This window comes from Scyliorhinus canicula, chromosome 7 (genome assembly GCF_902713615.1).
Source record: "Scyliorhinus canicula chromosome 7, sScyCan1.1, whole genome shotgun sequence".
Taxonomy (NCBI): domain Eukaryota; kingdom Metazoa; phylum Chordata; class Chondrichthyes; order Carcharhiniformes; family Scyliorhinidae; genus Scyliorhinus; species Scyliorhinus canicula.
The window spans coordinates 99,303,388-99,320,120 of NC_052152.1; the positions used below are offsets into that span (position 1 = coordinate 99,303,388).

General features: G+C 44.0%; 1 protein-coding gene across 2 annotated transcripts in view; it reads left to right on the forward strand.

The window, feature by feature from the left end:
- The first annotated feature begins 5,164 nt into the window (after positions 1 to 5,164).
- Positions 5,165 to 16,733, forward strand: part of LOC119969221 (retinoic acid-induced protein 2-like) — a 112,839-nt gene continuing 101,270 nt past the window's right edge. For both annotated transcript variants that reach the window (XM_038802542.1, XM_038802543.1), the window contains exon 1: positions 5,165 to 5,408. In XM_038802542.1, coding sequence (XP_038658470.1) covers positions 5,391 to 5,408 — 18 coding nt within the window. In that variant the 5' untranslated portion in view covers positions 5,165 to 5,390. The remainder of the gene's footprint in view (positions 5,409 to 16,733) is intronic.

Genomic DNA, 16,733 nt, shown 5'->3' on the forward strand with positions numbered 1-16,733 from the left:
CGACCTACACCAGGTAGCAGGAATGAGTAGACACCAACACCCCCCTCACTCCACTTCCACCCCTCAAGGGTGCATCCAGCCCCCAACTCTCCAAGTGATACCCCCTAGCCCTCTGCCCCCCCCCCCCCCCACCTTCACACCCCCTCTCCCACCACTGAACCAAGTGTGTGGCGAATGACACCCTCTCTGTGTCTCCTCAAGAAAAGCTGTCCTACAATCGGCGGGAAAGGGCCAAGACTGGCGGAGGGGTGCCAGGCATAGGAATCCTCACCACCTTCGAGGAGCGGGCCCTGGAGGTGACTGGGTGGCAGAGGACAGAGCGGTCACCCATACGGAGGCTTGTGGATGCCGCAGATGTGAGGAACCACTGGGCTCAACCTGGGGACCTGTTAAATGTGAGTAGTGATTGCCTTACTGTCTGACCCATCCCTCTCACTGACCACATGTCCATTCTCCCGCAGGTCCTCCAGCTGACGGCACCGGCCCATTCTGGGTGGCCACCTCTCCTGACTCCTTGGAGAGTATCTCGAAGGAGAACTCCGAGGATGCCACTGTGGTCGCAGCACAGCTGTCATCCCCACCCTCCACCAGTGCAGATACACACACCTTGGTGGAAAATGTTAGTGGTCAGGCTTCTGGAGCACAATCTGGTGAGAACCACACTGCTGCTGATGTAAGTCAGGTGGAGGCTGGAACCCCCAGGCAAGACAGGAGATGTCGCATTAAACATCTTTTTGCACAACCATTATGATGCCTCTGTCACTTGCTTCCGTGTTGCGAGCTGACCCTGGATCCTTTGCCCATCTCTCGAGGTATCTCCCCCTCCTCGTGGTACCCACCCACCCTCTGGCTGTGGGCATGTCCCTGGAGCTATATCCCATCCCCTGGGTGTTCAGATGTTGTATGTATGGTAATGCCTCCCACAGTGTTCAGACACAGTATCCAGGCATCAGGGTGTGATTGGGATGCTAGGCAATGACTCCCACATATTACATGGCCCGCTCACTCACAGGAATCCACTTGGCATATGTTAAGTGCTCACTTAACCATGATTGCCAGTTCCCTATTCGCGATAGCCTTCAGCCATATGGCCAGAGGCCACAGCAGTCGGTGGGGGTTATAGTTGGTCAGTGGGGCAGATGGGCAGCGTCAAGGGTTGTCCCCGGAATCGGGTTTGGATCCAGGGGTTGGCACGGTGATTCCACTAGTGATTGCCTGCCCCACCCCCCCACCCCCAGTGCCTCAGTGCTTCCCCCCACCCCACCATGGCACCCCCACCCCTGCGGAGGGTCCCCCACCCACTGCCGAGCACTGATGTGGCAAAGATTGCTCTTTGCCTGTGAGCAAAGATGGCCACTCACCTCCTTGTCTCACCACAGAAGCCCTTCCACCACCTTCATGTTTTTAAAAAGGAGTACTAATCTGCGCCAGCGTGAACACTTGCTCGTGAGGCGCTGAATGGCGAGAGGCCATTGGATATGGGATGGTTCTCGTTAATTGGGGCTTGAGTGGTGATAATTGGTTTCTCGCCACGCTACGGCAAGATCCCGATTCTGCCTATAGGATCGTAAACAGTTTGGTGCCCGACGCGGATGTTGTTTTTGGCCTCTCCCACTATTCACCGGCCTTGTTACAGTGAGCTAGGGCGCAATGAGGCCGGACAATCGCGCCCCTCACTTCACTTGCTCTTGCTTTACGAGTGTATCACATCAGTCACACTGGAAGGAAAACAATTATGTGGACGGAAATCAGTGGAATGTGGCACCCCTGCACATGAGCAATGGTCAATAAAATGTCTCGTGGGCCATACTTAGAACCCAGATGGGCAAAGAAGCTCAGCGAGCCAATTCCAGAGTTTAGGGCCGGCAATACAACCTCCAATGGTAAGGCAAAGGAAACTGTGAATGTGCAGGAGGCCTGAATTGGAACTACGTGGAGCTCTCAGATGTTTGTGGAGTTGTAGGAGTAACAGAGATAGGGAGGAGTGCGTCCATGGAGGGATTTCTGCACAAGGATGAGAATTTTTAATTTGAAGCAGTGCCAGACTAGTAGCCAATGTAGGTCAGCAAGCATAAGGGTAATGGATGAATGGGATGGTGAGAGTTTGGATACAGGCAACACAGCTTTGTATGACCTGAAGTTTGCACGGAGTTAAAGCTGGGGACATCAGAATGGTTGAGTTTGGAAGTAGCATAGGAATAGGTGAGGATTGCAGGTGGGGGAGTATCGGAAACGTGCGATATTACTCGGGTGCAAGTAGACTGCTTTGGTGATGGAGGAGATATATGGTCAGAAGCTGAGCTCAAGGGCAACTAAGATTCCAAAAATGTGAACAGTCTGGTTCGGGATGAGACAGTGCCAAGGAGGGAGATTGGACTGGGGGCTTAGGCATGGAGTTTGTGTTGGGGGTCAAAGATGTTGGAATTTTGGTACTCTCAGTATTTTACTGGAAGAAAAATCAGGGCAGTGGACGAATCAGAGTAGATGCTGGTAAGGTAGAGTTGGGTGTCATCAACATAGACATAGAACCTTGTATTTTCAGAATGTATTGCTAAAGGGCAACGTGTAGATGAGAAATAGTGGGGGGGGTCAAGGATAGATCACTGTGGAAATTAATAAATTTGATGAATAGATTTTTTCGGTATTTAGGGAATTAAGGGTCAAAATCCTGGAACTCCCTTCCACTGTGGGGATTATATGGACTGCAGCAGATCAAGAAGGCAGCTCATCACCACCTTCTCAAGGGAAGTTAAGAATGGCCAACAAATGTTGGCCTCGCCAACAATGTCCACATCCCATAAATGAACACGAAAAGGGATATAGAACTAGAACAGGAAGTTGACAAGATAGAAAATCAGCCATGACCTTCCTGAATGGTGGAGTGGGCTCAAAGGACCAACAGTTCTTATTCATTATATTTTTCTGACTCCAAATGTAATGGTGTGGGATTGGGAAGCGAAACCATTGCAGCTGATTCTTTGGCCATGACTGAACAAATAACAATGGAACAAGGTAGAGAACAGTACCATTCAGGTCAGCAATGGAGGAGAGATGTTGGAGGAAGATTGTGTGGTCATTTATCTCAAAAAGGCTGAATGCAGATAGAGAAGTATGAGGAAGGAAAGTTTACCATGGTCACAGTCACATAAGATGTTTTTGTATCCTTTATAAGAGTGGTTTCACTGCGATGGCATTGGAGGAAACTTGATTGGAGGGGTTCAAACATGAAGATGTAGGGAAGAAATATGCAAATTTGGAGAACATTTTCAAAGATTCTGAAAAGGCAAGGGGAGTGATAGTGCAAGAACAGAGGGATCAAGGGTGGGTTTTTTTTAAGTTGGGGGGAATAATGATGGCAAATTTGAAAGGGAACGAATCACTTACAAAATCAGCTAGCTTTGAGCCAGGAATTGAAGTTACGCGATCAGCTGTTTGGCAGCCATTGGATTAAGGAATAAGGAAGCAAGTCTCATGGGCAGGATGAGGTTGGAGGAAGAGGGAATATACTGGAAAAACTCAACAGGCCTGGCAGTATCTGTAGAGAGAGAAACTGAGTTAATGTTTCAACTCTGTATGACTCTTCTTCAGGGCTCTGGAACACAGTGATTTGGACTTGCAATGTTAATTTTGTTTCTCTCTCCACAGATGATGCCAGACCTGCTGAGTTTATCCAACATTTTCCGTTTTCATTTCAGATTTCCAGCATTCTCAGTACTTTGCGTTTATCATATCACGTTGGAGAGAGTATGAGGGGAGATGGAAGAGAAACTAAAGAATGAGACAAGTTCAAAATCAATTTTTTTTTACTGAGCAAGGGGGAATGCAGTCAGAGTTTCAAGGTGACTGTAAACCAGAGAGCAAGATTGTTAGCCACGGAATATCTGTGGCATATATCCTTAAGGTGCTTACCTACACACAAGTAAGTACACCTCAGTGCACACACGTACAATATTGGATCCTGCTGTTTCAACCAGATAAGACAGAAAGCACTTCAATTTATTTTGTACTTTTCATAACCTTAGGACATCCCAAAGCAATTTACAAGCAATTCAGGTGACACAGAAGCAAGAGTACTACCACTGCACCAACACTGACACTTTGACTGCGAAGGTGTATTTGACTAGTAGAGACAACTAAAGATTTCTACCAAAGAGGTTGCAGAGGTAGCAACAGGAAGAAGAAAATTCTGCAGTACCTTTTTCTGTGGCCAGCAGAATAATCCTTACAGCATGCATGTGATGTTGAAAATAAATGTAGTACACATCAAGGTGGATGATGTTGGCATTGGGAAGTGGAACCCTTTCTGACCTTGCACAGCAATATGCACAACCAGAGCTGGTTAAATGTACATCAAAGTTTAATTCATAATGTTGAAGCAAAAATTCCATGGTAGAATCATATGATAGGGTTAATAAGAAGAGAAACATGGGGTTGAAAACAAATTCTGGAAATAGACCATAAGTCAATTAACATCGGGAGAAAATATGTTTACAGTGGAGAACCCAACATTTGAACAATTGTTTTTTGCATAAAAATATCAGTAAATGGGAAAGCAATATTGACACTACTATGATGAGATGTTTGATTATATCTGCAAAGTATACACATTAGCTTTAAAAAGAGGAGATATCAATATTTACAATAGTTAACACATAGGACATCATTAATAAATTTTGGAAAATTTGGGATGAAGACTTATGAAAATACAATTGTTGTTGGAAGTTCCAACTACAATTGTCTTTATTTCTAATCATTATGTTCTTTATTTTCCTGGATTATAATAACGACCTGTTTTGAGACTCATTTATCCCTCTGATACGATAATGAGGTGGAATGTGTAATGGGCGTGGAAGTAGGACAGAGGAAAGTAATGATTAATGGTGTTCAAAAATAAAATATTTTCATTACCCCAAACATTGAGTCGATTTAAAAAGGAATAGATGTGCAGAAATGAGAAATCTATTATGACCCCCTCAGCACACGGGCTTAAGGGGTAACGAGGTGGGCTGCAAAATTTCCAGGGAAACATTGCTCAATAAGGTGAGAGTGGAGGAGGAGGAGGAGGGTGCCGAGGGGGTTTGTCAGATGGAAGGGACTGATTCTCAATGGGCGGGATGTTGATGAGATTGTGGTGGGGCGCTGCGTGCGCAGCCTGTCACCTCTCCTGCCTACGGCAGCGGTGAAGGAGCCAGAGGGATCCCAATCCACACCCCGACATCAAATAACCACGCACTGTTAGATTATATATATCTATTTTAAAACACCCCCACCCCCACAACAGCAACCATTAACAAGCTAGGCTGGGAAGGAGATGAAACCAGAGGACGCTGATGCAAGGCGAAGCTGCTGCTGTATAAATACTGTATGTCCTGCAGCTTGAAAAATCGGGAATGAATGAAGAGAGGAAGGTAAGTGTCAAAACAAAACATGGACGGGAATCCTTCATTAAAAAAAAAAGCCAAATTACCAAATATCCAGTGTACAGCAGGCAGCCCGAGATGCTGTCACCAGCCTGTGAATTAGGAATTGAAGGCAGGCGATCCCTATGATTGTGAGAGAATGTTTATTTATTTATTTATTTAAAAAATCATATCTCACATTTCCAAGTATTATTGCTGGCGATTCTCTCCCTCCCTCCCTCCCCTCAAAGGGCCATTCAGTCTATTTTCCTTCCGTTGTTACTAAAAAGTCAACCCCATTTCGCCTTACTTTCTTTTGTTGAAAGAATTGCAAGGGTTTAGGTAACTGGGGAGTCGCAGTCTTGTGGAAATCCAGTTCTTCCCTTTGCCATTTACGTGAAGCATGCGACGTGTTCATGTTTCCCAGGCTCCTGACAACGCGCGAAGCAATCCCGTTCATCGGGGCCTTGACCAGATACCCGAGAATGCGCTCAAATAAAAATCTGACCACCAAGGCAGGGGCCCCATTCACCTTGCTCCCCGACTGAAACCATGGCAAATGTGTTGAGGAAAGTGTGTTCCGTCTAGTTATCGTTTGAGGGCGGGCGGGGGGGGGGGGGGGGGGGGTGAATCATTTGAAACATTGAAGTGAAACAATAAAGCGAATGTATCGCAAGTTCCCACCGTCACAGCTTCACACGAAACAAGACGTTTTGCAGATTGAAAATCGCCCTCAGACATCCCTGTAAATTGCTGGCAGTGTGAGCTGTTCGCTGTCATGTTGGGAGAGGAGAGGACCCCGTCACTGACTGGCTAACTGCAGCTCCGAGAACTGTGTTGACAAACAAGAAAATTTGTCTTCACTGTAACTGTACCTCTCTCTCCCTCTGTGTGGGCGAACTGGAGATGCAGGCAGAGTTTACACAGGAGCCTTCCAAACACCGACAAAAAATACCCTCCTTTCAGTATGAGCAGCGCGAAGGTGCTGTTTGACGGATCTACAGAACAAAACAACCCCCTCTCCCGCCTCCCCAACCTACTGTTTATTAACACCAGCCTAAATGCTACTGTCGGTTTTCAAAGCAGCGCCGGAAACATTCGCGATCTGCGGCATGCTGTTTTTTTCTTTTGGTCTCCGTCATGTTCAGTTTGTTTGGATTGAAGACTCTTCCATTTAAACTGCACATTTCCAGGTGAGTGCAGTATTGGCTGCAGGGAAAGATTCCCCCTCCCCCCATTCCCACAAATATCTGAGGAAAATGACTGTTCATTTTGACCACGGGCAGTTTTTCGTTTTAAAAAAAAATGTGAGTTTATTTTAATGTGTTAATTTTTGGAATGTAGCTGGTAAATAAAAGGTCTGATTATATAATGATGGCGACATTCGGTGATTGAATATAAGGTGCGCAGTAGCCCCTGTCACTGCCCTGATTTAACACCTTTTTTACATTAATGGTTGATTTTTTATTGGAGAGGCAGTGGTGCATTGATATTGTCAATAGACCAGTATTCCAGACACCCAGGCTAATGCTCTGGGGACGTGGGTTCGAATCCCCCCACGGCAGATGGTGAAGTTTTAATTCAATACAAATCTGGAATTAAAAGTCTAATGAAGACCTGAAACCATTGTCAATTGTGGAAAAAACCCATCTGGTTATCTGCCATTCTTACCTGTTCTGGCCTACATGTGCTTCCAGATCACAGTAACGTGATCTTACATGCCTTCGAAAACCACTCAGGACATGGGCAATAAATGCTGGTCCAGCCAGCGATGCCCACATCCCATGAGCAAATAAAAAAACACGGTACACAGAAATTTACCTACCGTTTATTGCAGCAATAAACGGTAGGTAAATTTCTGTGTACCGTGTTTTTTACTATTATTACTATTATACTTGGTGGTTTGCTAAAGGCCAGTTGAACCTTTGAATTTATCAGTTGTGACCAAAATGGACCACGAAACAAAACCACCGTCAGTTTCCAAAGAACCTATTGTCCGATATGGAGATAGAATGAACCCGGAAGCTGAATGGCTTGCGTAGAAAGAGCCTGCTAGGATGGACTGTACTTAATTTCCTGTGTGTTTTTTAATTTTTTAATTAGTCACTGGTGCTGAACCAAATATTAATTTTAGACCTCAGGCATTTTGTAAATTTGGCAGTAGTTTGGAAATTTATGTGAATGATGTTATCTGGCTGATGAGTTAGCAAGAAAAACCTTTTTTTTCTCACCTCATGAATCGATGGTGCCAATATACTTACAAAGGAAATAGATAGATTTCTAGACTCTAAAGGTGTCAAGAAGTATGGGGAGAGTGCAGGTGTATGGCGTCGAGATAGAGGATCAGTCATGATCATGTTGAATGGCAGAGCAGGCTCGAAAGGCCAAATGCTCTACTCCTGCTCCTGTTTTCCACCTTTCCAACTCCAAGTTTGGTAACGAGAGTAGCAAAGCTGGAAACTTGGTCATACCAGATTCGGTCACTATGCAATGAGGTCATTGGTTCAAGCAGAGCACAATTATTTTCTCCACATTTGCCATTCAAATTCTGTCGGCCCACAAAAAGATTTGCATATGAGCTGGCTGAAGTGAAGAGTTCATGCTCTGACATGGAAACAAGATGGTAGGAGGAAGGTAGCCAGTGTTTGTGTGTTCTGCTGCTGGCCCTCTTGGATCAATCAGGTGAAGGGAATTGTGCTTTACCATTTTGTTGTTTTTTGCACTGCGCAAGACCAACATATGCTCAACAACTGCAGGGAACCATTATTGAACAACTTTTTTTAACATCTCCCCAATGCTAGAGAAGACAGGATAACAACATAAGGCCATAAGACATAGGAACAGAATTATGCCACTTGGCCCATCGAGTCTGCTCCGCCATTCAATCATGGCTGATATTTTCTCATCCCCATTCTCCTGCCTTCTCTTCATAACCCCTGATCCCCTTATTTATCAAGAACATTCTTGATATTACAAGAATACTACACTCCTGTAGTAAAAATACACAGGAAACAGTTTAGTCATTAAAATGTAATTTAGTACGTGTATATCATTTTACAGAACGCAATATGACTAACATCAACAATATCTGAAAGTTTAACAGATTAGGTTGCAAACTTATTGCTACTGAAATTACAGCCAAAACATATATGGTTAGTACTATGCAAAAGATAGGGAGGAAAGTAAGTAGTGAAGAGGACACAAAGAGTCTACAGTGGGATGTAATAGGTTAAGTGAGTGAAAAATTTGGCAGATGTAACATAATATAGGAAACTGTGAATATGTCCACTCTGGGAGAAAGAATAGAAAAACAGTAAATTATTTAAATGGAAGGAGGCTGCAGAACACCATGGTACAGAGGGTACCAGGTGTCCTAGTTACTGAATCACATAAAGTTAGTGTGCAGGTACAGCAAGTGATTAGGAAGGCAAATTAAATGTTGATGTTTATTGCAAGGGGAATCCAGTGTAAAATCAGGGATCTGTTGTCACACCTGTACAGATCCTTAGTGAGACTGCATCTGGAATAGTTTGTACAGTTTTGGTCTCCTTACTTAAGAAAGTCAAAAGTGGTGCATTAGAAGCAGTTCAGAGAAGGTCCATTCGACTCATTCCTGAGAAGGAGGGGTTGTCTTATGAGAAAAGGTTGAGCAGGTTGGGCCCATACACGTTAGTGTTTAGATGAAGAAGGTGTGGTCTCATTGAAGCATTTAAGATCCTGAGGGGACTTGGCGAGGCAGGGGTGTGGAGTTGAGGCCACAGTCAGATTAACTGTGATCTTATTAAATGGTGGGCAGACTGGTAGGGCTGATTAACCTACTCCTGCTCCTAATTCTTCTGATGATAATTTCTTTCTCATAATTTGTGCATATTGGTGACAAGAATCTTTCATTAAAATATATTCAAAGTTGCAGCAATTAAAAAAAAATATTGGTCACCATTGCTGACAGAATTTGATTTAAACACTCAAATCCTGATGTGCGCACAGATTTAAATGCTTTTGCTCACTTTATGTTCATCTAATGATAAATCCTAATCTATGTCTCAGTTTAAAAAAATGTTTCCAATTAAAGGCAATTTAGCATGGCCAAATCACCTACGCTGCACATCTTTTGAGTTGTGAGGGTGAGATCCATGCAGACACTGGGAGGATGTGCAAACCCCACATGGACAGTGACCCAGGGCCGGGATTGAACCTGGGTCCTCAGCGCCGTGAGGTAGCAGTGCTAACCACTGCACCACCGTGCTGCCCTATATATGCTGCAGTTAATTACAAAGAGGCAACATTTAATTGATTACATTTTTTGAATACATTGAGAAAAGATACTGTCATAAATAATTGGCATAAGGCTACAGTTGGATTAAAGTTTGTTTGGTATTTAATTGCATCACTTTCCTCCTCCTCATTATTTTTTACTCCCACTCTTGCCATTTTAGTCAGTAAACCTGGTTAATTCATGCTTCTGCCTTCTGCATGTCAGCTCTAAATGTAGCTTCAGTATAAACCGAAACTTCATATAGCAGAGAGAGACATACCTGTCAGGCTTTCCTTTTTCTGAAAACACAGTAAACAGCTCGTGCTTAAGTTCTGAGCAAGGATGATAAAGTCTGTCATTGTTGAGGTTGGTGCATTTGGCCAGCTGGCAATATTAGGACTTGAGCATGCATCCTTTGAAGTATACAATATGCATCTTAAATATCACCAGATCACCACAGAACAAAATACTCGACAACAAACAAAAAGGACATTGAGAGGGATTTCGTTTACACTTAGCTAGATTTAGAAATGATTACATTTTAATAAGAAAGATTAGTAACCCTGGGTAAAAGCTTATAGATTATAAAATATCACATCTTCCAGTGTCTTATTTAAAGTTCTGACCATTTGTGATGAACAGGTTCAGTTCATTATAACGTAAGTAAAAATTAGAGCATCTTCCCCCACCTTGTTTTCTCTCTTGTAAATAAATTGAGACATAGAGTCAGTTGGAAAAAAGGTAATTGTTGCAGAGCGTGAACTGAAGGCTTGTCAGATGTAATGAGTGTAGCAAAACTTACGAATCTTAGCAGACTTGTCTTGAACATTTTTCTTTGCTCAGATGTGGGTTTGTCCACTGAAGGCTGCCCTTTAGCCATGATTTTCTTGATAGTGTGCTAAATGCTCATTTGAATAATTACATGTGCTCCCAGCGTAGCCTTGGACTTGTGGTGAGAAGCAGCCTTTTCTTAAAGGGAACAGAGCTGGTGGTGGTGTTAGTTGGCGGAGCTTGACTATAAGCAATCTCACCAATAGCACAGATTTAGAGATGAATGGCTGCCTATGAAGACATATATTTCTCAGCCTTTGCCTCAGTCCACACTGGAATTTAAAGATTTTTAGGTCCAGCTCGTGGTCGGCTATGGCTGTAGGTGAAGGGGGCAGCTTAGAAGGAGCTGAGCGAAAGCAGAGTGAAGCATGAAAGAGAATCCCTGGGTAGGTGGTGGGAGGTAGTCTTAACCCCCACCCCAAAGTTGAATGGCTTGGAAAATGGACATGCTATTGCATGAGGTGGGTGTGAGAAAGGTTGCTCTTGTTCAGGATTCCATGTCATCATTCGCGGGAATGGTGACATGCACCCTGTCTAATGGTTTACATAATAGCTGCAGGATCTGGGAACAGAAGAAGTGACAGAACACTGCACATTCAAATGAATGTGGCATGCTGAGGCTGCTAAGCAGTACATTTTACTATGTCAAGGACCCAAGAACACGTACAAAGTGTTGCTTGTCAGCTTGTTCCATATTTACTGCTTACACATGGCTAGTCATGCAACTCTTAGATTGTATCTTGTACCCATATCATTCCAAGGCACCACGGGAACATATTCTGCATTTAGAGCTCATGTAAAGCTAGCCTTAGAGCTTTCATTGTATTTTATGAATCCTTCCAAGTCACAACAGTGAAACATGCCAAATCTTTTACTGCAAACCATGTGTATCCAGATTTCCTCCGTGTGCTCCGGTCTCCTCCCACACTCCAAATATGTGTAGGTTAGGTGTAATAACCTTGTTAAATTGTTGCTTGGTGACCAAAAGGTTTGGTGGGGTTACGGGGCTAGGCTGGAAGTGTAGGCCGAATAGGGTACTTTTTCCCAGGATCGGTGCAGACCCAATAGGCCAAATGGCCTCCTGCATTGTAGGGTTTCTATGATTCTATGAAATCTCTCAAATAGGTGGGAAGGCAAGTGGTGAGGCTGACTCAAAGAGTCTAGAGAGGGATATAGGCAGGTTAGGTGGATAGGCAAAAACTTGTCAGATGGAATATAATGTAGGAAAATGTAAAATTATGCACTTTGGCAGGAAACATAAAAGAGCTGAATATTGTTTAAATGGAGAAGGACGGCAGCAAACAGCTGAACAGAGGGATTTGAGGCTCCTCGTGTATAAATCAAAATAAGCTAGCATTCAAGGTCAGCAGGTAATTGGGAAGGCAAATTACATTTTGGCCTTTATTTCAAAGAGAATGGAATATAAAAATAGGGAAGTCCTACTAAAACTGTGGACTGGATTCTCCCAAAATGGGGCTTTGTCCCCACGCCGTTGTAAAAGCGCTGGTGTTGCACTCCCCAGTTTCCTACGAAAAATAAAAGGTGATTCACTTACCTTCTGGGGGCTAGCAGGGACCCAGGGAGCTTCACGCAGCTTTGGCTGCAGATACGGGCACCTGCACTTCTGGTTCCAAGTCTGCGCATGCGCACGGGCTGCGGACTCAAGCGGCTGCGCCGAGCACCATGGCGGACTCGGACCACAGACCAACACAAACAACTAGGCCCCCCCCGATCGGCCACGCGCCGCTGCATTGGACAGGCCCAATCACCCCCCCCCCCCAGGCTGCCCATAAGGCCCCCCCCCCCCCCCGCCCCCTCCCGGTGCTCAATCTCTCCGCCCCGCGGACTGAGTCCAGAGCTGCCACGTGAGAGTGCCGATTGGCCATACCACATTAGTTCCATGCCATCGGGAACTCAGCCGGTCGGGTGCGGAGTATCGCTGGGAGGGCCTCTGGCAATGGCCCCCCAGATGCGTGCCGGAGAATCGCCGGAGTGACGCTGGGCCAGATTCGGTTGGGAACTTTGATTCTCCGCTCCCACGCCAAACGTGATTTCGGCGCGGAACTACGGAGAATCCAATCCTATATATGGCACTGGTTAGACCATACCTGGAATACTGTGAACGGTTTTGGTCCCCTTATCTAAGGAAAGATATACTGGCAATAGAGACAATCTAGAGAAAGTTCACCAGGTTGATCTGGGGTATGGAGGGATTTTCTTATGAGGAGAGGTTGAGTAGATTGTGCCTCCATTCATTGGAGTTCAGAAGATTGAGAGATTACCTTATTGAGACATATAGGATTCTCTGGGGGCTTGACAGGGTAGATGCTATGAGGATGTTTCCTCTTATGGGAGATCTACGACCAGACAGCATAATAAGGGGTCACCAATTTAAGACAGAGATGAGAAAGAATTTCTTCTTTCGGAGGGTAATGAATCTATGGAATTCTTTACCACAGAGAGTTGTAGAGGTTGGGTCATTAAGCATGTTCAAGGTTGAGATGGGCAGATTTTTAATCAGTGAGGAAGTTAAGGGTTATGGGGATAAGGTGGAAAAGGAGTTGAGGATTATATCAGATCAGCCATAATTTCATTGAATGGTGGAACAGGCTCAATGGGCCGAGTGGCCTTCTTCTGCTCCTACGTCTTTTGGTCTTAAGGGTCTAAACTTTTCTTGAAGAAAAGCAGTCCTAAATTCTCTAGTCTATCCAAGTAACTGAAGTTCCTCTTCCTTGGAAGCATTCTTGCGAATTTCTTTTGCACTCTTATGCTTTCGCATCTTTCTTAAAGTGTGGCTCTCTGAACTGGACACAGTACTCCAGTTCAAAATGAACCAGTGCTGTTCACAAGTTTAACATAACCTTATATTATCTGCTCCTATTAATAAAACATAGGATACTGTATGCTTGATTAAGTGCTCTTTCAAACTGTCCTGCCACATTCAATGACTTATGCACATAGACACCAGGTCCCTCGACTCTTGCATCCCCTTTAGAATTGTGCCCCTTATTTTATATTGTCTCCTATGTTCTTCTTATTAAAATGAATAAATTCACACTTCTCTTACATTTTCCATTTGTCTGACCATCCCACCAACCTTTCTACGTCCATTTGAAGTTCTGCCCTGTCATCCTTACAGTTCATAATACTTCCATGTTTGTTTCGGTCATAAATTTTGAAATTGAGCCCTGTACAACTAGGTGTAGGTCATTAATATATATCAAGAAAAGCAGGGATTACAACATGGATTCCTGTGGAACCTTTTGGCTATTTAAATGATAAATACCAAAGGCTTCCAATTGCATGAGTCAATAAAATGTTTCTGTGGTGAATGAGCGCATGGATCAACCTGAGCATCAGCCAGTTCGCTTTGATCATTGGTACTTCTGATGAAGAACTTTATGTGTGTAAATGTAGAAAAAAAAACAGTTGTAACTATCACCAATTGTGCAGGATTCCAAACTTTCTAGTAGTGTTAGGGATAGTTATGACAGAGCAGCAGCACATTAAATATTAATGGATTGCATTTTTTTTACAACACCTTTGAGGTACCTGTTTGAATGTTAAACAACTTTGCAAACTTGTGTCACCTCAGCATTTTTGTGGGAGATTGAGATAGACTTGCCTCCAACTGCAAATCACTTTTCTGATATTAATCAAACTGTTGAAAATAACAAGTCAGTTACTGTCCTTGATTTCCACTGTTCTATCAAATGGTAGGAAGCTTATGCATAAATACATGATGATTACAGATGACCTTGTGACTCTGTTCTGTAATTTACTGCCTTGCAGTTATTTTCTAATGAAATAGATTCACGTTAATGTTGTATTTTGGGTAAATTCCATGGTGAAATGTCAGTGGCATAGATTAGCAATTTTATGAATCTATCCTGATGTGAAATTCGCTTAGTTACTTCATGGTGTAGTGTTTGATACAGATTACATTCTTATCTTTTGATTATTTTTAACAATTCTGTGACTGATGAATATTAGTGTAATTCAGTATTTTTATTACCAAGATTAACTGAGTACTCAAGAGTTGAGTGTGGCATCAGGGAAGCTGAAGCCAATCAATCAGAAAGTGATTATGTGAGAGCCTTGGATGCAATAGATTACATTTTTCATCAGACTTTAATTGTTTGTCAGCTAATACAGATATTTTAATAAAAAATATTAAATGGTGTCAAGGCATAAATAAAATAAGTGTTGTGATAACTGACTCTCCTTTAGTAGTTTCAGGTTTTGCTAAACACTATCTTGCCTGGCTATAGGGGCACATGTAGTTTTTTGAATGTCAATGGGATTGCTATTTTGCCACTTGATGAAATCTTCAAATACAAAATGGTGCTCCTAATTAAATCAATCTAGTTTTTTAAAAATTCCCACCAAGTGATGGTGACACTTGTGCTTCTTCATCAGTTCCAAATCACCCAACACCTGGTTTGAACTGTCTGTTGGTGTTGGACCTGATTACACATTAGTCAGCGGCTGACCATGGGGACTGGCAGGAAATTGAACTAAGCTGCAAAAATCTGTATTTAAAGAATATAACCTGTGGTAATAACCATATGTTTAATTATACAAAACCAGTATTATGTAAATTCATGTTAGGAATGATAAAACGCCACACAGACTGACTCAGTTCATCACACATTTCCGTATAATGCACATATAACCGAGATATGTCCATTAATGTTCTTTATAGATTTTGGCAACAAAGTAAATGTAAGTATTTTTTTGTTATTGAAACTCTTTCATAAAGCATGATCTGAATTAGTGAATGTTCTTTAAAATTGCCATGTGACTGGATAATGAGCTGATTGGAATTTTTTTCAAAGCCATGTTCCTTACTATTTTGAAAATTAAAATTGCAGTTCTATATGGAATTATAGATAGTCACTGGTGACTTACATATATTCATGCAACATTAATGCATAAAAAAATCAGAGGGACTCCATGTACATGGAATTACCTAGAAATAACTATATGATAACCGGTCATATGGCCCACCCACCCTGCGAGCATTTGTCCTGATCTCATGTGTTCGATTGTTCCAAAATCTTACCAATCCTTCAACCACCTATCTGCTGTGTTGTCGAGAAGTTGAATTTTATCTTTGTATCGTCCATTTATTTTTTACTTTTTGATTTGTTACATTTGTTGTTGGAAAATAACTGGTTTCCTGAGAGGGTAAGCTGACTGTATAGATAGATCTCATGGGTAGTGACAAATAAGGACTGTTATGTAATATGAGAATGGACATCCAACATGAGAGATGAAAAATTAAAAGAACATGATTCACAGACTGAAACCTACAGGGAAATAGAATATGAGTGTGTGACTTTTCAGAATCACAGACTGATAAACGCCCATTACACTAGAAATCAAAGGCCAAGTTCCACACCAACAAAACATTAGCACAGGGTACTAAAAATACGAATATCAGAGGTCCCTGGGGTACGGTGGTGTGGTGCAAACCAAACTGTGTGGCCATGATGTTAACCTTCAAAAATCATAACATTCATGCAAGAGTTAAAAAAGTAATGCAGATGCTGGAGATCTGGGGCGGAATTCTCCGATCCCCCGCCGGGTCAGAGAATCGCCCGGGTCCAGCGTCAATCCCGCCCCCGCCGTGTCCCGAATTTTCTGCCCCCTGAGATTCGGCGGGGGCGGGAATTGTGCCGTGCCAGTCGGCAGGCCCCCCGCGGTGATGGGCCAAAGTCCCGCCGCTGACAAGCCTCTCCCGCCAGCATGGTTTAAACCACCTACCTGACCGGCGGGATTGGCGGCGCAGTCGGGCTCCCGGGTCCTGGGGGGGGGCGTGGGGCGATCTGACCCCGGGGGGTGCCCCCACGGTGGCCTGGCCCACGATCGGGGCCCACCGATCGGCGGGTAGGCCTGTGCCGTGGGGGCACTCTTTTTCTTCCGCCATGGCCTTCCACCATGGCGGAGGCGGAAGAGACCTCCTCCCCTGCGCATGCGCCGGGATGACGTCAGCAGCTGCTGACGCTCCGGCGCATGCGTGAACTTACGCCGGCTGGCGAAGTCCTTTTGGCCTTGGCTGGTGTGGCGCCAAAGGCTGTTCACACCAGCCGGCGGAGTGGGAACCACTCCGGCGCGGGCCTAGCCCCTCAATGTGAGGGCTTGGCCCCTAAAGGTGCGGAGAATTCCGCACATTTGGGGCGGCCCAACGCTGGAATGGTTCACACCACTCTGACACGCCGGGACCCCCCGCCCCGCCAGGTAGG